Source organism: Carassius auratus, chromosome 6, assembly GCF_003368295.1.
Source record: "Carassius auratus strain Wakin chromosome 6, ASM336829v1, whole genome shotgun sequence".
Taxonomy (NCBI): Eukaryota; Metazoa; Chordata; class Actinopteri; order Cypriniformes; family Cyprinidae; genus Carassius; species Carassius auratus.
The window spans coordinates 14,123,991-14,146,605 of record NC_039248.1 but is presented as its reverse complement, the minus strand read 5'-3'; the positions used below and the strand labels follow the sequence as shown (position 1 = coordinate 14,146,605).

The following is a 22,615-nucleotide window of genomic DNA, read 5'->3' as shown; positions in this document are numbered from 1 at the left end:
ATAGCGTATAATCTGTATATATAAATAAATGTAAATTCAAACAAACAAATAAATAAATAATTCTGAAATGTACTTTGAAATATCATGAATATTATTTTGGTTGCAATTAAATTAATATTATCATTTAATTGTATTTTTTTATTAAGAATAATATTATTATATACTATATCATTAATTTGTATAAATAATATATAATATTATATACTATGATAACCAGGGTACTTAACGGCATTTGGACACTTAAGTCACACTTAATAATGTATGAAATTAAACAGAATTTTAAAAATTAACCATTATTAATATAAATTGAATTATATTATTAAAACAAAATTAAAACAATTAGTAGAAGAAGAATTTTTAACACAGTAGTGCTGATTAATAATGATCTCATTTTTAATCATTTTTAATAGTGTTTTAATTTTATTTTTTTAAAGCACATTGTCTTATCAGTGTAACAACTGCAGAGCCTTTGGCAAGATTTTGCTGTCGCTATCAGTCGGCTCTCTCAGCACACACACACACACACACACACACACACTCACACACACCGTGTGATTGAGATAAGAAAACAGCATGCGCTCTCCCTCTGCATATATTCACCCTGCAGTCATGATGCTCACAAATAGGAACATACTTCCTTTCTGTTTCTCATTGCTTTCCTTGTGTTTTTTCTTCCTCATCTGCATGGCGGTTTGTTCCATGTGCTGCTGTGGTTTACAGAAGCGTAACAGATGAACGAGTGTAATACTTTGATTTCATATTCATGTCCTGCAATTCCTGCTCTTTATCAATTTGATATTTGCAGTCGTTTACCAAACCTCTCACCCTCCCTTCCTTCAGCCGGACTCTCTGGGGGGAAAAGAAAAAAGGAGTAATTTATCACTATGCAGCCTCAGGGTGCTTAACACACACACACACACACACACACACACACAAACACAGAAGCTTTAGGCTTTATTGTTCCTTTGTGGCAGATGGGTTGCCCGCTTTGCACCATTGGTTTTGATGATGCTCTCCCTCTCAGTCTCTCTCTCTGGAATGCACACACTTGCACACCTACTGAAGAGCCTTAATTTGACAGTAGGGCACATAAAATGCATTTTTGGGGCCATATGGTCTTCAGTTAGTGAAAGGACAATACGTTAGTAAACTCTCCATATAGAGAGTTATTTCGCTTTTGTGTGAGTGTACAGTATTGTTCAAAATAATAGCAGTACAATGTGACTAACCAGAATAATCAAGGTTTTTCGTGTATTTTTTTATTGCTACGTGGCAAACAAGTTACCAGTAGGTTCAGTAGATTCTCAGAAAACAAATGAGACCCAGCATTCATGATATGCACGCTCTTAAGGCTGTGCAATTGGGCAATTAGTTGAATTAGTTGAAAGGGGTGTGTTCAAAAAAATAGCAGTGTGGCATTCAATCACTGAGGTCATCAATTTTGTGAAGAAACAGGTGTGAATCAGGTGGCCCCTATTTAAGGATGAAGCCAACACTTGTTGAACATGCATTTGAAAGCTGAGGAAAATGGGTCGTTCAAGACATTGTTCAGAAGAACAGCGTACTTTGATTAAAAAGTTGATTAGAGAGGGGAAAACCTATAAAGAGGTGCAAAAAATGATAGGCTGTTCAGCTAAAATGATCTCCAATGCCTTAAAATGGAGAGCAAAACCAGAGAGACGTGGAAGAAAACGGAAGACAACCATCAAAATGGATAGAAGAATAACCAGAATGGCAAAGGCTCAGCCAATGATCACCTCCAGGATGATCAAAGACAGTCTGGAGTTACCTGTAAGTACTGTGACAGTTAGAAGACGTCTGTGTGAAGCTAATCTATTTTCAAGAATCCCCCGCAAAGTCCCTCTGTTAAAAAAAAGGCATGTGCAGAAGAGGTTACAATTTGCCAAAGAACACATCAACTGGCCTAAAGAGAAATGGAGGAACATTTTGTGGACTGATGAGAGTAAAATTGTTCTTTTTGGGTCCAAGGGCCACAGGCAGTTTGTGAGACGACCCCCAAACTCTGAATTCAAGCCATAGTACACAGTGAAGACAGTGAAGCATGGAGGTGCAAGCATCATGATATGGGCATGTTTCTCCTACTATGGTGTTGGGCCTATTTTTCGCATACCAGGGATCATGGATCAGTTTGCATATGTTAAAATACTTGAAGAGGTCATGTTGCCCTATGCTGAAGAGGACATGCCCTTGAAATGGTTGTTTCAACAAGACAATGACCCAAAACACACTAGTAAACGGGCAAAGTCTTGGTTCCAAACCAACAAAATTAATGTTATGGAGTGGCCAGCCCAATCTCCAGACCTTAATCCAATTGAGAACATGTGGGGTGATATCAAAAATGCTGTTTCTGAAGCAAAACCAAGAAATGTGAATGAATTGTGGAATGTTGTTAAAGAATCATGGAGTGGAATAACAGCTGAGAGGTGCCACAAGTTGGTTGACTCCATGCCACACAGATGTCAAGCAGTTTTAAAAAACTGTGGTCATACAACTAAATATTAGTTTAGTGATTCACAGGATTGCTAAATCCCAGAAAAAAAAAATGTTTGTACAAAATAGTTTTGAGTTTGTACAGTCAAAGGTAGACACTGCTATTTTTTTGAACACACCCCTTTCAACTAATTCAACTAATTGCCCAATTGCACAGCCTTAAGAGCGTGCATATCATGAATGCTGGGTCTTGTTTGTTTTCTGACAATCTACTGAACCTACTGGTAACTTGTTTGCCACGTAGCAATAAAAAATATACTAAAAACCTTGATTATTCTGGTTAGTCACATTGTACTGCTATTATTTTGAACAATACTGTATGTGTGTGTGTGTGTGAGAGAGAGAGAGTTATGGGTGTTATAGAATGATTTATATTGTTGTTGATTTTGTCTTGATTTAAATTTTTGGACTTGATTTGATTTGATTTTTATTTTTTGATAAAAAGAATTTATGATGTTAATGATTAATGAAAGACATTAAATGTTATTTCGTCGCACAGCACTCAACACTTGAGGCTCCTAGTCACGCTCAAGCGCTCTTCTTTCTGATCTTATCATTTAATCACGTCGTTTATTGTCTCCTTTTGGGCTCGCTGACACTATTTTCGATTCTGATGCAGTAGCAGTCTGTACAGGTTACATTAACAGTAGCCTCTATTCACACTGCACATGGGCATCGCTAGGCCATTTTTAGGAGGCTATAGCTAAAATTTTGCTATTAGTTTCATAAACTGTGCACAAATTCTTGATTGCCTCAGTCCCCTCTAAATTTCACATTTCACTCCTCCCCGTCTTTCAGAGAGTTATTTTTCAGTCAGCAGACTGTGGCGGCACAGAGTGAGAAACAGAGGAAAAGGTGTGTGTTTAACAATAGATTGTTATAATATCTGCATTTGTGCAGTTCTTTGTCATAAATACAGTTTACAAAATATCATGGGGGAGCAATCAGTTAACTATAAGTTCACTGTGTTCACCCCTCATCACAACAAAGGTTTCCTCCAGTGAAAATTATGCACATATGAATGCATATACTTTATAAAATGATGTTGCTATATATATATATATATATATCCTCATTATGGGCTGTGCCCCCCTAAAAGGAAAATCCTGGAATTGCCTGGAATAAAGCTTGTTTATTGTAAGAAAAAAACATTATACTATTAATTTCCGTATTAAATTTTAAGTTGCCAACGTGACACAATGTAGAGACTGAAGGAAGCACTTTATAAGCATTTTGACGCTTTTTGTAATGAAATGGAGCAGAACGATAGATCTTTTGAGCTGAAAAAGTCAAATAAAAATAGTTTAAATATTTAATCAGTTTAGAATATAAATACATTATACATTTGATTTCTATTATGCTATATATATTAAATTCATTCCCCAAGTATGTCCAGTAAACTGCTTTCTAATGTGGCTGAAGCAGAAGCACTGTATCGGCCCCTTCTGGATCCAAGCAGAGGAGATGATAAGACGTTATTAAAAGAGGCTTTTATTTGGAATGGCGAATAGGCCATCTTAATGAACAGGAAAGATGCTCATTCAACATTCTTTTTCTCATGCTTTGCGCCTCGCTTTCTCTCCATTCTTTTGGAAATGTATTAGCTAGATAGAAAATATGTAGCTGACAGAATCTCTTGTGAATAATATTGCATGTGCAGATTTAAGATATAGAGTAGAGATGTGTATTCAGAGTCTCTTTGAACATAAATGTAGATCAGTCAAGGTCAAACATTTTTACAGAAATTAGATCCTTGTATCTTTTTTGTGCAAGTGATTTCAGTAATATTATCCATGTATTCAGTATGTGAATTACTGTTTGGGGTCAGTAAGAATACATTTTTTAAGAAATTGATTTGTTTATTCAGCAAGATGCATTAAATTGATCAAAAACTACTGTAAAAAACTTTGTAATGTTATAAAAGACTTCTATTAAAAATTACGTTCTTTAGTAAATTATGCCATTTAGTCAGTCCCTCGAGAAAAACGCGATTATGCGATCGCGTGATGTAATGCATAATTAGCCAAGGTCCGCATATTTATGCGGGAGTCGCATTTTTTCAAATACGCCGCACTTTCGCCGCATAAATTGCCAATTTCAGGAAGCAAAATATGCGGAGGTAGCATGATTTCATAATAATAATAATTTTCGTTGCAAAAAAGTCACATATATCTTAGCAGAAAGTTGAAAAATGTTGCGTTTACTTCACACAAGTAAATCGCCATTATTTCCCAATGGGAACCTTATGAAATGACGTAATTGCGCGACGTGAACATCATCTGTGAACCCCGCGGTGAAACCAGGGTGAAGGACGCAAATCATTCTCATCTGCCAACTAAAATAAGCGCTAAAGACCGCGCGAAGCAGTTACCCGGTGTGTTACATGACATTTTGAGAGAGGGATGAGGATGAGGATGGCGAATGATAGGCCAGTGTTGAAGGCTACGCAGTTAGTTTTCATTTTCACAGTTTTCTGTTTTAGTTTTATTCAGAAGTTGATGCACCTCTACAGTTGTAATATTGTACTTTTTTGTTACAGAATAGTACCAAAACCTTACAGTTGTAAGTATATTAGTAGTATGTAAAATAGTTTACGTTGCAGTAAGAGATTGCACTTTGCAATTCCTGTAAAACAGCATTTGTATATTTGTGTGTATATTTTATTTGTATTCATTTTTACAGAAGTAGTTGAATGTTCCTTTTGTAAAGCTAGAGAACTTGTTTGACTCAATGTTTTGTAAGTTTGAGCCATGTGTTAATTAAGGTCTGAAATAAAACAGAATGAGAACTTAAATATTATGTGATTTAGTATGCTTGCTTATCATAGGAAGTCATAAGAAATGACTCATTACAGTAAGGTAGTAGCCTAGTGAGAACAGGGTGTTGGGGGGGGGGGGTCAACTTTTTTTCTCTTTTTCATCAAACCGCAGTTTTTGAAAGTTCCCGCAATTTCATCGCATAAGATTGCAAAAATATCCCGCATAATCCATCGCATTTTTTAAGAAAACCTGCCGCAAAATCAAGGATTTTTGTCCGCAACAATCACAAAAATAATCCGCGTTTTTCTGGAGGGACTGTTTAGTGTTAACTTTACATTTAGGGGTTAAAACAACATTAAGTAAAATGTGGTTTAAAAATTGAAACATTAAAATTGGGATCAGAATGTTTTTGTTTTTTTTATCAAGAAATTATTTTTTGTAGCAAGGGTGCATTAAATTGATCAAAAGTGAAAGTAAAGACTTTAACATTGTTACAATAATGATTAATTTATATTTATATTTTTAATAAATGCTGTTTGAACTTCCTATTCTTAAATTTCCACAATAATGTGAAGCAATTTAACTGTGAACATTGATAATAAAAAGAAATGTTCCTTGAGCACCAAATCAGCATATTAGAATGACTTAAGGATTCACAATGTTTTCGGACTTCTTTCAGAAACGAAAAAAATCTTTCTGACCCCAAACGTCTGAATTTTGATCCTAGCACAATGCAATTTGGACCACACACATACAAAATATTATATTGAGACTGGCACGTGTACGTTCAGACACACACACAAAAGCACTTCATTAAATTGAGATTTCTGGGTAGATTCAATTCGGCTTGAGTGAACGCATCATGATGTTTCATTAGCCATTATTATTCACTCGCATGTGAGTTCGGACACACACCAATACACACACACACACACACACAGCCAGAGTGATTACGTACTTGATTCCATGTAAGCTGGCAGGTGAACTGCAAAATGAACAGGCACACAAAAAATAACAACAAAGAGGAGAGGAAGGCAGAAAAAGAGGGACAGAATATCTCTCTCTTTTAATAATAACAATAATAATAATAATAATAATAATAATAATTCCTTACATTTAAATATTAAATATAAGGAATTGACAATATAAGCGCTTTACATTGTCTCCTCATCCACCACCACTCTCTGATGCTTAATTGATAAAATCTTTGCTCATTATGCTCATCGTATTACATGTGCATCATCAGCCAATCGGATCTCCTGGTTTTAAAGGTCAGTGTTGGGTGACCTCTGTGTTCTGGAAGGGTCTTCCTGCTGCAACTAATTAATTCTGCTTGTTTCTGTCTCTCTGAAACGTAGCTTCAGCGGAGCCTACAATCATTCCATCATTTCCTCTCTCATTATGTTCTTCATGCATTGTTACATCTAATCAAAACAGGCATACTTGTCCTTTAGGACTGTTCTCTTGAAGGGAACCGAGAGAAGAAGTGGTGTAGGGAAGGACAGAAAGAGAGAAAGAAAGACGTGCAGGTCAGAGAGAGGTGGAAAGAAAAAGAAAGTGAGTGAATTAAAGAGATTTTGGGAGTGAGTCCTGATTGAAGGGTTTCGACTTTGATTGAATTTTTTTTTGTTGTTGTTAAGGATGCATCAGACAGGCCTGAGGAATGGAAAGATGCACACAGGGATGCTTCCTGTCATGAAGCGTTAGGGCTCATGTTCCTTCACAATCTCTCTGAGCGCAGCCAATGGTTGATCCCGATACCAGCAAACAAGATTTACAGCTGCTCACATTTAATTAACTATTAAACCCACTTTATTTCTCTATTTGTATTTCTTCAGCTACAGTAAGTTAAGCATTCATCCTTTTATTATGTATCCCACTTACATCTTTAGTCCATGCTTTAGTGGTTGACTGATATGTGTGTTTTGGGAAGGTTAATGGCTGATATAATGCAAATATATACATGATATATTAAGTCAATGCTTATTTATGTAACACTTTTTAATGCAGCAGAAGTTGACTTGAAGTACTGTTCAATATAACAAACAAACAAACAAAATAACAAGGTGAGGACTAAAATGTCAAAACACAAATTGCTCAAATAAATGTAAGATTTTGTATTATTCAAAAGAATGGTGTCGATTTTTTGCATGTATTTGATTAAAAAAAAACAGTAAAAATGTAGCGTTATAAAATATTACAATTTAAAATAACTGTTTCTATTTTAATATAGTATTTTAAAATGAAATATATTTCTGTGATGCAAAGCTGAATTTTCAACAGCCTTCAGTCTCACATGATCTTTCAGAAAACACTCTATAATATGCTGATTTGATGCTTCAGAAACATTTCTTTTTATTACCAATGTTGAAAACAGTTTTGCTGCTTATTATTTTTGTGGTAACCATGATACAGTAATTGTCTTGAATTCTTTGATGAAGAGAAAGAATGGATTTTATTTGAAATAGAAATCTTTTGTCACGTTATAGATGTCTTTATTGTGTTTTGTTTAACTAATCCTTGCTGTATAAAAGTATTCATTTCTTTCAAATTTTTTTAGAAAAATATATTTATTTACTTCTTAATTTTGCATATATCATAATATATGTATAATAATAATAAATATTACATATATTATTTTATATTAGATAATAATATTATTTACTCAAACTTCGTTCACCAATTTTTTTTATAATAATAATAATAATAATAATAATAATAAAATTTAAATATACATTTGCCTAGCAGCCAATAATTACAATTTCATTGGAAATTATTGGCGAAATTATTGGCACAAATATCTTAAATGCTGTATTTGTATACTTTGTCATCAAAGATATAGACTGCCACCAAGATATTATGCCAATATGGTTCTTTATCAAAGAGCACTATCTTGTAAACATCTGAACAGTTCCTCAGGACCACCACTGAAGAGCAAACATCAGCAGATCTTGGACCCCCACCATCTGAACTGGTTCTGCTGGACTGACCAGATCCAAGCTGAATTTCTTTGTGCTTTTTAAAGGGCTCCAGTGCAATCCAGACACACACACTGCAGTTAAATACTATGTGCTCATCTCAACAGCACAGAATGCAGCTCTCGCTTTGTCAGATTCTCTCGCATCACAGACACATACAAATAGGCAAGCACAAATAAAAGGAGATATACATGTGCATACACGCAAGCTCACACGCACATGCCTGTCACCCTTGGTTTCATCTCTAGATGGACTCAGGCAGGGTTTGATGCCGCAGGGTTTGTTTGTGAGTGTGTGTGACACTGAGCTTAGGTTGTGTGTGTGGGACATGCTGTAGGCTTGTGGGTTATGTAAATGGAAATAAGGATGTCGGCAATGCCTTTATCCAAACTCTGAAAAACGCACACAATTATACACAATATCACATGTAAACATTTGAAAATTCTTAAAAATTCTGTTTCAACATTTAAACTTGGAAATAAACAAAACTTTTAAGAATTCAGATTCCTTTTTGGTGTAAATTGAAGCAAGCATATATCAGATTTGCACTATTTCTGTGACAATAATTAAAGTAATTTAATTAAAGTACATTTTTGACATTGATCAAGTGATGCTTCGCACATCTGATGTTATTGCTAAAATTCAGCTTTGCCATCACAAGAATAAATTACATTTTAACATTATATTAAAATAGAAAACATAATTTTAAATATTAAATTTACTGTATTTTTGAATAATTAAATACAGGCTGAACATGAACAAATTATTTAAAAAACCTTACTGGCCCCAAACTTTTGAACAGTAGTCTATGCACAAGCATTTCTATATAATGGATGTGTGAGGGTGTGAGTGTTGAAACAAAAGAGCAATGAGGAAGGAATATGTGATGTGACATAGAAACACAGTGAGATATGCCAGCTGGACGCTGCACTGATTTTGTGGCTATGTTTGAGAGGAAGAGAGAGAGAAGGAGGGAGGGAGATAGACAGAGAAGCAACGGCGGCGGATTCTGCTAATTACAGCGCTCTGGAAATCATAATTATGCCTTTCAAATGTTGTCAGGAAAGAGAAAGGGGAAAAAATATCCTGTCTTTCTTTTTGCTCAGTGTTTTGTGGTCCACTACATTCAAACAGAAGTACACTGGTGGCACCATCTGAATTCAAAGCTTTATCTGTTTGAGGCCAAGAGCATATGTGAGCCATTCATTGTGTGGACGTGTGTGTATCTGGCTGAATATTGCATGCATATAAAATCACAAAATAAATCTGCCTTTTCAGGGCGTGCTGGTCATTTATTTTGAGCTCCACTGAGTTAGACAGCTTGCACGCCGTCACGCAGACATGTCTTTGGAACATGAAAATGTGATGGAATGAGGTTGCGTGAGGCTTCAGGACTGAAGCGTCCTGCTTTGTGTGCGTGTTTTAAAGAAGTAGCAAATTAACTTTATTCACCCTCATATTGTTCTAAAGCCATTGGACTTTTTTATCATTTGTGAAACAAAATGGGGTGAAAGGCAGGCTTTTTTTTCTGTGCAATGACAGTGCAAAAATGGCTGGAAGTCTGTAGAACTTGGTATCATCGATATTCGAATACAATTTAAAGCAGTTTTTCACTGATAATCTCTTTTCTCTGGTGATTCCTATGCATGTGTCCAGATTTTTTGTTGTGATTAGTAATAGAGATATGCAAGAAACAATGACATTTGGCTTCAGTGACATCAGACCAGTGTTATTTCAGTATTTTTTATAGTATAGTATAAGTCGCATCAGTCCAAAAATATGTCATGATGAGGAAAAAAACATATATAAGTCGCACTGGACTATAAGTCGCATTCATTTAGAACCAAGAACCAAGAGAAAACGTTACCATCTACAGCCGCGAGAGGGCGCCCTATGCTGCTCAGTGTAGACTACAGGAGCACTGAGCAGCATTTCTTGCAGTATAGAGCGCCCTTTCGCGGCTGGAGACGGTAACGTTTTCTCTTGGTTCATTTCTCTCGGTTCATGTCAAATTAATTTTGACAAATAAGTCGCACCTGACTATAAGTTGCAGGACCAGCCAAACTATGAAAAAAAGTGCGACTTATAGTCCGGAAAATACGGTATATATATATATATATATATATATATATATCAGTGATGTCAATCGATTAAAAAAAATTAACTAATTAATCGCACAATTTTTTCAAATCATTAAATTCGATTAATCGCAATTAAAAGACTGAAACTTTTTGGATATGTAAATGTAAAATGTAAATAATTAATGTAAACTCAAGACAAAGAAACTATTTAAATTCAAAATATGATTGTTTATTGGAATTTTTGTTTAACTTGTAACACAGATTTTCTCATGTAAACAACATACCTGCAATAAACCATCAATATCCTCCAAATTAACTGTTGGCTTGAAAGCCATATTTATTACAGAAATAAAAACACAGGCATGTAAGTACCATTTGAATTTCAAAACAATCAATGCCAATAAAAAACAAAAATGATTTCCATGTTGAAGTCTAAGTGGACTGCAAAAAAATTCAAAAGTATAGTCATTGCCAGTGCTTTAAGTGGGCCGGTACACACCGGTACTCAGTACCGCCACTTCCAAATATAGCTCTTAAGCGTACCGCCACCTCTCCGTGCGCCCAGAACGTGCTTGTAGCGTACCGGTACGCTCATTTGGACATCTGTTTTAATAGAGGTTTTAATCTTTTACCTGCACTGCCGATTTTCAGAGCGCCCTTCACAATGCAAGCTTCCTAATTCATCCCACCCAAAGCAGAAACTACATTACCCATTCACCCTTAAGTTATACAAGTGAATAGTGCATGTGTCGCTTTTCCCACTGTTAAGTGTCAACAACTCAACGTGGCCGGAGAAGGCGTGTGAAACTCGTTGTGAGTTATACTAAAGCAAAATCTTGAGTATTTATTGTCTGATAAACATTAAAAACTGTCTGCGGAGGTTGAGTCGTCCTGCAGCCCCCGCTGGCTGTTCATTGGCTGCAGCATCTTTTTTCTACGTTCTAAAAAATACCGTAGACGGCAAGGCACAAATTTAGATATTCATTTATCTAATTAATCTAAAGCCTATGCACAAAGACAATATGATCTTTTTGTCCCTTTTTTGTTTTAAAGCTTGATGAAGAGAGAGAGCGCAAGTTGCTGCAGCTGCGAGGAGGACAGTGATGCGCGCGTACAGGAGTGATTGACAGTTCGCGGCACTGTGTACAAAAAATACTCTGCTACACAATTATTTCGTTATTTTCGTTTAAGCTTATTAACGTTAGCGTTACAGAAAGGTCTGATTTACGCACTGTTACAGTCATTGTTTTTTTTTTTTTTTTTTAAACAATGACATTTGAGTTCATGATTTTAATGTTGCTGTTTCTTGTGGCAGACTGAAGAGTAATCCGGCAGAGTTTTATACTGAAACTTTCCGTCTAAAAGTCCTTCCTTGGTCTTATCCATATTTCTTTGCACGTTGAACACACATAGGCCACAACCGGAAATAAAAAAAACTGCAACCGCGTTAATTGCGTTTTTTTTTTTAGCGCGTTAAATATTTCAAATTAATCGAATGCGTTGACGCGCTAATTTTGACAGCACTAATATATATATATATATATATATACTATTATAGTATTGCATAATAGCATATAGTATCTTCATTCATATTTTACATTTGCATATATTTTTTATATTTTTAATAATTACTTTAAGTTGTAGTAATTTTGTTACATGCTTTTGTAATTTGTATAATTTTTTAAACATTTCCATGTAGATATATTTTTAAGCAATTTTAGTATTTAAACATTTATTTTAAGTTAGCTTTTTTATATGTTTTATATATATTATATTTATATTTCAGCTTTATTTCAATAATCAGAAATTTTTGAATTTGTTTTTATATAATAATAACAATGCATCAGTCCTGCTCTAACATGCAGACGAGATTATCAGTGTGTAATATTTACATTTTGAACTTTGTTACACAAATTTTTTGCATGGAAAGACATTAAGCTGAGTAGATGATATTTTTAACCAGAGAATTATTCTTTTTATGACACTCCATGTGGCATTATATATATTTTGTACACTAAGAAAAGCTTAATCCTGACAGTTTGAGCATATCTGTGTGTGTGTGTATGTGAGCGCATGTGTGTGTTTATGATGAGGTGCTGGCTGTATGTTTACTCGCTCTAATAAATTGTCAGGGCTATGATTAATGTTGTACTTCTGTGGTTGAAAGCTTCAGTACTCTCTCTCTTTCACACACACACACACACACACACACACAGAAATGTGACAGTTTGATATAGAATTAAATGACTGATATCAGGCCTCCCTGGAGTGTGTGTGTGTGTGTGTGACTGTGTGTGTGTGTGTGTGTGTGTGTGTGTGTGTGCGTGTGTGTGTGTGTGTGTACACGATACTGATTGATCTTTGTGGTAGGGTAAGTATCTATACGCTTCTAGATTTCAGATTCAGCCAACTGGAAAATGAGAAACCTCTACATCCCTGCTCCATTAGAAACATGATATCCCTGTAGACACAGACACACACACACACACACACAAACACACCCTATTAAAAATCCCATATCCCATGGTGTCCATTTCTTTGAGTGAGACACAGCCAATGTGCCCCAGTCCACACCTGGTTAGTCGGGATTAAGAGTATATGTGTGTTTATGTGCATTATTGATGTGATCAGTGTCTTTTTTTCAATGTATTTATCATTATTTATCCTTAGAAGTCCCCTCAAATGCTTGTAAACATGCAGCTTTATTCTATGTGTTGACGTCATTTTAACTAGAAGACAGGGCGGGACATATCAAGCTGCCCAGCCTCTTTTTTTAAATAGCCAATATCGTTCCTTTATTGCATAGCTTGGCCAAACCGTTCAGAGTCGTTGAGCTCAGTAAAGCCTCATTTGACATGGTATGACAGCCACAATCACATCCATATTGCTATAAAATATAGCATTCTGTGTAGAATTCAAATAGCTCTGATGTGTTTTAATAGCTCAGACTTCTTTTTCCTCAATGGAAAGCAAGTCTGAATCGTTCCCTGTCCCCTATATAGTGCACTATGTGCCATTCATCATGCAGAAAATACTAATTCTGTAAACAAGTGACCGATTACAGCCGCGGCTTCAGCATCTACAGGTGCTTCTCAATAAATTAAAATGTTGTGGAAAAGTTAATTTATTTCAGTAATTAAACTCAAATTGTGAAACTCATGTATTAAATAATTTCAATGCACAACAGCCTGAAGAAATCTTAAGTATTTTGTTTTTTTAATTGTGATGATTTTGGCTCACATTTAACAAAAACCCACCAATTAATCTCAACAAATTAGAAAATGGTGACATGCCAATCAGCTAATCAACATAAAACACCTACAAAGTTTTTCTGAGCCTTCAAAATGGTCTCTGACAGTCATTGACACCCTTCACAAGGAGCGTAAGACACTAAAACTCATTGCCAGTAAGCTGTTCACAGAGTGCTGTATTCAAGCATGTTAACAGAAAGTTGAGTGGAACGAAAAAGTGTGGAAGAAAAACATGCACAACCAACCGAGAGAACCAGCCTTATGAGAATTGTCAAGCAAATTGGATTTGAGAATTTTAGTGAACTTCACAAGGAATGGACTGGGCATACAGGGCATACAGAAGTGTCAAGGAATTTGGCTACTTACTTGGGCTAAGGAGAAGACGAACTGCAAAAGCACCAAAAGTTGGTTAAATGACCATGGTGTTGGTGTGCTTGACTGTCCAGCAAACTCACCAGACATGAACCCCAGAGAGAATCTATGGGCTATTGTCAAGAGGAAAGCGAGAAACAAGAGACCAAACAATGCAGATGAGCTGAAGGCCACTGTCAAAGAAACCTGGGTTTCCAGATCACCTCAGCAGTGCCACAAACTGATCACCTCCGTGCCACACATAAATTGAGGCAGTAATTAAAGCAAAAGGAGCCCCTACCAAGTATTGAGTACATGTACAGTAAATGAACATACTTCCCAGAAGGCCAACAATTCACTAATGATGTTTTTCTTTTTTTATTGGTCTTATGAAGTATTCTGATTTGTTGCGATGTGAATTGGTGGGATTTTGTTAAATGTGATCCAAAATCCTCACAAATAAAAGAACCAAAGACTTTAACTACTTCAGTTTTTGTGCATTCAATTTATTTAATACATGAGTTTCACAATTTGAGTGGAATTACTGAAATAAATTAACTTTTCTTCGACATTTTAAATTATTGAAAAGCACCATTATTTATAGTATAGGGGCGGATGCTTCAGATTCTAGAGAGCATTAGATTGGTCAGAAGATTTGATGAGAAGATGAAGTGCGATGTGATGTCATGAAAATATGTGATCTATTTTATAAGAAGTGAGAGACTGTACGTTTTGAAAGCTTATAACTCCTAAATTTAACATTTTGTCATTGTTTTGGAACACATCAGCTTATTCTTAACCTTAAGGCTAACATATTAATACAAAAAAAGCATACATTTTTATTTCTTTGGGACTTTAAACACCTGTGTGGTTGAAGAACAATCTGAAAAGCAATACAACAAGCAAGGCTAGTAATAATAGTATTTTTAAAATATAATGTAGCAATCTTGCTTTGTCAGAATCTGTTTCTGTATTGTTTGTTAACATGACCATGTTTTAGCTGATTTGCAGTTTGTTTAAGTGTACTAAAATGTTTTCATTTGAAGTGTTGGGATGATATTTGCTGTAAAAGTGCAACAATGTTGCAGAGTAGGCACCTAAAATGCACTTTCATGTTAATTATATACATTTTAACCTAGAGTCTTAATGCTGAAAATAAATGGTTGATAGACGTTTTTTTTGTCAACTATTCATGTACTACATTTATAAAGAGTGTTATATGTAAATGCAGGTTAGTTATAGGGTATAATTAATTATAAATTAATTATTAATTATAAATTAATTTTTTAAAGCATGTGAAAGTCAGTAGTGAATATACTTTATGAATTTACTTACATTCTCTTTGTGAATTTTTAAAACTAACAATCATGAACAACTTGAAATGTTTTGTTCAAAAGTGAAAAATTCATCAAATTGAATGGTAACATTAAACAATATGATTCTTTTAAAAATCATATTAGATCCTCTCGGGATGATTTTTTTGCTTATAATTATTCCTTCTTTTTCATGCATTGTTAACAATTTATTCTTAATAGTTAATTGCAATATTTGTAATCAGATAATTCGATGTGTTTTTGTGTCAGAATAATGATGGTTTAAAACTCATTTGATCTTGGTTAACTGAACTGTGTGACTGTTATTAAATATCCCCTTTCTCTTCATTGGTCATGGTGTCTGTGCACTAATTGCTTGATTTAAATACTCTCTTGCCCTAGGTCTGTAAAGTGGTGATTTTCTCTTGTATTTGTTGGTTATTGTTGTTGCTGTTCTCAGGTATGGCTGCTCAGGGGAGCCCCCTGCTGGCCTCATTACCGGTGCAGGGTCGCCCACTTCAGACCCCTCTGGACCTGAAACACTTCCTGCCCTTCCGGCTCAGTGGCTCCTCCCCCCTCAACCTGTTCCCCAACTTCAACACTGTGAGTTAATTAACTCTCTTGGTTTTATTTTCTAAACCTCACCTTCCCAAATGTGTCATCATTTAAAGTTTAAAGTCAACTCGGAACATTTTAAAGGCATTGCGTTGGGTCCCAAATGTCATCTCTAAATGTCAGGAACGATTCAGCAGACTGCAGGGTATTTTTAAAAGTGCAGAATGTTTGCAAAAAGGGCCGCTAAACAGAGGTGTATTGTGTTCGATAGTAATTTTAGATTTAAGACTCGAGCAGCAGCTCAGATTAGGATCTAGATTTAGTTTCAGACTCTCTGAGCGCAGTTTTGAAGGCAGTTTGTGTGTAACAGGGTTCTCTTTCTTCTGATATCTGCATTCTGGAATACACACTCCATGTGTTATATTCATGAGTACACTGCTGGTCGGCTAAAAATAATATATAGTAACATATATTAAAAATAATATACACCAACAGCACGTCTTTATCGCAACTATGGGCTGTCAGTATAAAGCCAGGTACAGGTTCTCTTTTTGATCAGATCAGTCTCTCTCTCTCTCTGTGTGTGTGTGTGTGTGTGTACTAGAGTGATAAATGCACCTGTCTCTTCAGCAAAGTAGCTGTCACTGACCTCTGTCCTCTCTTATCCTCCACTGCTTTCCTTTGCTTACCTTACTGCTCCTCTTCTCTTCTCTTTACTGCTGCTTTAGTATTCTCATCTCTTCTCTGTTCTTCATGTCTCTGCTCTTCTAGTCTTCTCTGCTCTGTTTTTTCTCTCCTTTTCTCTTTTCTACTTCTTTTTGCCATGTCATTTCTTTACAGCTACTTTTTCACACCTCATCTCATCTTGTATTGTCTCCCTATTGATTCATGACTTTTCATCTCATGATGTGTCATCTCTGGTCTCATCTTCTGATGGTTTGGTCCTCTCTTCTCATCTCGTCTTTTATTTTCTTCTCTCTCTCTCTTTGTTTTTACTGCTCCTCTTCTCAACTTGGGTTGTCTTATTATTGGCTCTTTACTTTTCATCTTATGACATGTTGTCTCTTATCTCATGTTGCTTCATTTCTTGTCTGTTCTCTTCTCTTTTCTTCTCACTTCTTCTCTCGAGTTTACTACTTTGCTTTTGTCCCATTATTTCTCTTCTTGTCTCTTTTCGTTTTTTCTTTCTTCTCTTTTGATTTTACTGCTAGAACTCTTTATTTTCTGTTCTACTCTTCATCTTATCCCTTCTCTTGATTTTATGCTTTGCATCTCATTGTTCTCTTCTTGTTTCTTCACATTTATTCTTGATCCTTTTCTTTTGTTTTCACTGCTCCTTCTCTTCTCATCTTATTTCTTATCTCTTTATTGCATCTTTTGTCTTGTCATTATTTCTCTGCTCATCTCGTGTATTTTCCTTATCTTGTGTCATCTGTTGTCATATTATCTTTTTAACTTTTACTTTTGTTTTCTGCTCTGCTCATCTTATCTCATATTTTCTCCTCTCTTCTCTCCTCTCTTTACTATTGTGTCATCTCTTGTCTCATCACATCATCCCCTTCATTCCTGCATTAATATCATGCTCCACCATCTCCTAACCCTCTCCAGTACTCAAGAGTCAACAATGCGGCTTCACCAGACACATAGACTCTCTGATACACACACACACACACACACACATTGACCTGGCAGTGTCCCAGCTGGTCAGGGATGACTGCAGATGAACAACAAGAACATTCTTGAGGCTCTAAAACAAATAGACGTGTGACCAGCTGCAGAGTCATTGTGATGTGGTGTGTGTTCTCATGGCGAGGGGTGTCAAGGGAAAGTCCCTTGGCCTCTGGCATCATGTTTAGGGTTGCTGCTGGGATAGAAGGAATGTGTTTGAATCAGCAGAGAGTGAGTCTGTTGATTCGAAGTAAGTGATTTGTATAATTGTTTCTCACCCTTACCTCAGATGGACCCGGTGCAGAAGGCTGTGATAAACCATACGTTTGGTGTTCCTCAGTCCCTGAAGAAAAAACAGGTCATCTCATGCAATATCTGCCACCTGCGCTTCAACTCCACGGTTAGTGTGTAGTGTGTGTGTGTATTTTACCCTGCGCAGTTGTGATGACAGACAGTGAACATCACACTGGATGGGTAAAAGCTGTTTCATCCCTTATAGCATTTGTCTCTTTGCTTTCTTTATTTCTTTGGTTTTCTTACTTAGTCTTTGATAATGTGAAATTATCAGTCCCTAACATCCCTCTCTCTCACTCTCGCTCTCTCTCTCTCACACACATTTACAGTTTTTCTCAGTCGCTTTGGTACATTTCTCGAATCAGACTCACAATTTGCAAAACATAAAGTGCATTTCTCAAAACAACTCGTACAAATAGCAAATCACCATGGATTACCTGCAAAAGCCAGTCTCCTGCTCAAAATCCTTAGTTCATCTCTCAAAAATAAATATCTTTGTCAATGAACATATCACTGCCATCAGAATGACAAGTCCTTGTGTCATAGTTTACAGATAAGACAGTCAAATTGCTTAGCCATGTTGTCAATATAACAGTTTACTCTGGAGGGATGATCTGATGTAAACTACTGTATTGAACAATATGCCATATGCTTATGTATGCCATATATCCATTTCAAACGTACACATTTACACATTACTGTATGTGGGATATTGATTGAAAGAGACTGGATAGAATTCCCAGTTACACTTTTACAAAGTCTGACCAAAAAAAAAAAAAAAACTTTACAATGTCATTGTGATATAGAAAAGGAAAAATAAATATGACACAAAATATGAAAATAAGTCCATTGTCAGAATGTGTAACTCTTGTGTTGTCCTCTGTCTATACAGTATAAGCTTTTCAACTGAAGATTCATGAGATGAACCTTTGAGCTATTTCAGAGAAAGGGTTTATCATTGGTTTATCATCTACATTCTCTTCATAAGTCAAGATTCACTTGGACAATTCATGCCAAATTTACAAAAAGTCTAATAATAACTTGTAAAAATAAATATAAAAAGTGTGCTAGGCAGTTTTTGACAACTAGATTAACCATTTTGCATTTAATGACTTATACGATGAACTAAAGACTAGATGTTTTGAGTGGTAAGACTGTTGCACAGAAAACTATGCAATACGTTTTGAGCAACATGACATGAGCAACTGATAATGCAGGAAACTGCCGATAAACATGCATAATCAGTTGAATGAATGTACAAAAGCAATCGCAACTTGTTCGAAAGAATGAAAAACTGGTTTTATGATGTGTATAAATGACTAGATGATGTGGAGGTTGTACAAGTAGTTTTGAGAATTTCATTTCTGTTTTGAAAAATGCACCAAAGTGACTGAGAAAAACTGTAACTGGTTAAATGGTACTTTTCATTGACTTCTATTTTATTATTATAATTACTGCAGATTTACTGTAACCCAATACCTATTAAGCAATAATAAGGTACTATGTTGAATACAGTATAACACAGCCTTTCTCATTGCTTATATAAAATTGGTGCTGCATAAAATAAAGGACTTTTCATTAAAATATTTTCATGTAATAATGTTCACCCAAAAATTATAATTCTGTGATTATTTGTACTTGTGTGTCGTTCCAACCCATATGCTGTTTTCCATTGAGGACAAAATTATTTTTGAGGAATCGTCATGCTGTTATTTTGCATACAACAACATTTCAAAGTGACCAAGGCTGTTCAGCACCAAACAGTAGGGGTGCTCCGACTGATTGGCTACCGATCACTATCAAACGATAATCACATTGCGATGATTGATTGGCTAAAGATCACTATTGACCCATTATCTCACTGGGATGATTGATCGGCTACCGATCACTATTAAACGATAATCTCATTGGGATGATTGATCGGCTACCGATCACTATCGACCGATAATCTCATTGGGATGATTGATCGGCTACCGATCACTATCGACCGATAATCTCATTGGGATGATTGATCGGCTACCGATCACTATTAAACGATAATCTCATTGGGACTATTGATCGGCTACCGATCACTATTAAATGATAATCACATTGGGACTATTGATCGGCTACCGATCACTATTAAATGATAATCACATTGGGATGATTGATCGGCTACCGATCACTATCGACTGATAATCACATTGGGATGATTGATCGGCTACCGATCACTATTAAACGATAATCACATTGGGATGATTGATCGGCTACCGATCACTATTAAATGATAATCTCATTGGGATGATTGATTGGCTACCGATCACTATCGACCGATAATCTCATTGGGATGATTGATCGGCTACCGATCACTATCGACCGATAATCTCATTGGGATGATTGATCGGCTACCGATCACTATTAAACGATAATCTCATTGGGACTATTGATCGGCTACCGATCACTATTAAATGATAATCACATTGGGACTATTAATCGGCTACCGATCACTATTAAATGATAATCACATTGGGACTATTGATCGGCTACCGATCACTATTAAACGATAATCACATTGGGATGATTGATCGGCTACCGATCACTATTAAATGATAGTCTCATTGGGATGATTGATTGGCTACCGATCACTATCGACCGATAATCTCATTGGGATGATTGATCGGCTACCGATCACTATTAAACGATAATCTCATTGGGACTATTGATCGGCTACCGATCACTATCGACCGATAATCTCATTGAGATGATTGATCGGCTACCGATCACTATCGACCGATAATCTCATTGGGATGATTGATCGGCTACCGATCACTATTAAACGATAATCTCATTGGGATGATTGATCGGCTACCGATCACTATCGACTGATAATCTCATTGGGATGATTGAACGGCTACCGATCACTATCGACTGATAATCTCATTGGGATGATTGATTGGCTACCAATCACTATTAAACGATAATCACATTGGGATGATTGATTGGCTACCGATCACTATCGACCGATAATCTCATTGGGATGATTGATCGGCTACCGATCACTATCGACCGATAATCTCATTGGGATGATTGATCGGCTACCGATCACTATTAAACGATAATCACATTGAGATAATTGATCGGCTACCGATCACTATTAAATGATAATCACATTGGGATGATTGATCGGCTACCGATCACTATCGACTGATAATCACATTGGGATGATTGATCGGCTACCGATCACTATTAAACGATAATCACATTGGGATGATTGATCGGCTACCGATCACTATTAAATGATAATCTCATTGGGATGATTGATTGGCTACCGATCACTATCGACCGATAATCTCATTGGGATGATTGATCGGCTACCGATCACTATCGACCGATAATCTCATTGGGATGATTGATCGGCTACCGATCACTATTAAACGATAATCTCATTGGGACTATTGATCGGCTACCGATCACTATTAAATGATAATCACATTGGGACTATTGATCGGCTACCGATCACTATTAAATGATAATCACATTGGGACTATTGATCGGCTACCGATCACTATTAAACGATAATCACATTGGGATGATTGATCGGCTACCGATCACTATTAAATGATAGTCTCATTGGGATGATTGATTGGCTACCGATCACTATCGACCGATAATCTCATTGGGATGATTGATCGGCTACCGATCACTATTAAACGATAATCTCATTGGGACTATTGATCGGCTACCGATCACTATCGACCGATAATCTCATTGAGATGATTGATCGGCTACCGATCACTATCGACCGATAATCTCATTGGGATGATTGATCGGCTACCGATCACTATTAAACGATAATCTCATTGGGATGATTGATCGGCTACCGATCACTATCGACTGATAATCTCATTGGGATGATTGAACGGCTACCGATCACTATCGACTGATAATCTCATTGGGATGATTGATCGGCTACCAATCACTATTAAACGATAATCACATTGGGATGATTGATTGGCTACCGATCACTATCGACCGATAATCTCATTGGGATGATTGATCGGCTACCGATCACTATCGACCGATAATCTCATTGGGATGATTGATCGGCTACCGATCACTATCGACCGATAATCTCATTGGGATGATTGATCGGCTACCGATCACTATTAAACGATAATCTCATTGGGACTATTGATCGGCTACCGATCACTATCGACCGATAATCTCATTGAGATGATTGATCGGCTACCGATCACTATTAAACGATAATCTCATTGGGACTATTGATCGGCTACCGATCACTATCGACCGATAATCTCATTGAGATGATTGATCGGCTACCGATCACTATCGACCGATAATCTCATTGGGATGATTGATCGGCTACCGATCACTATTAAACGATAATCTCATTGGGATGATTGATCGGCTACCGATCACTATCGACTGATAATCTCATTGGGATGATTGATTGGCTACCGATCACTATCGACCGATAATCTCATTGGGATGATTGATCGGCTACCAATCACTATTAAACGATAATCACATTGGGATGATTGATTGGCTACCGATCACTATCGACCGATAATCTCATTGAGATGATTGATCGGCTACCGATCACTATCGACCGATAATCTCATTGGGATGATTGATCGGCTACCGATCACTATTAAACGATAATCTCATTGGGATGATTGATCGGCTACCGATCACTATCGACTGATAATCTCATTGGGATGATTGATCGGCTACCGATCACTATCGACTGATAATCTCATTGGGATGATTGATCGGCTACCGATCACTATTAAACGATAATCACATTGAGATAATTGATCGGCTACCGATCACTATTAAACGATAATCTCATTG

The 22,615-nt window shown here is 36.3% G+C and overlaps 1 protein-coding gene across 1 annotated transcript in view; it reads left to right on the top strand.

Moving 5' to 3' along the window:
* The window catches only part of LOC113097643 (zinc finger protein 385B-like), an 82,499-nt gene that overhangs the window by 53,920 nt on the left and 5,964 nt on the right, over positions 1-22,615 (top strand). Inside the window, exons 3-4 of the mRNA XM_026262916.1 lie at positions 15,705-15,847; positions 17,757-17,867. Coding sequence (XP_026118701.1) covers positions 15,705-15,847; positions 17,757-17,867 — 254 coding nt within the window. The remainder of the gene's footprint in view (positions 1-15,704; positions 15,848-17,756; positions 17,868-22,615) is intronic.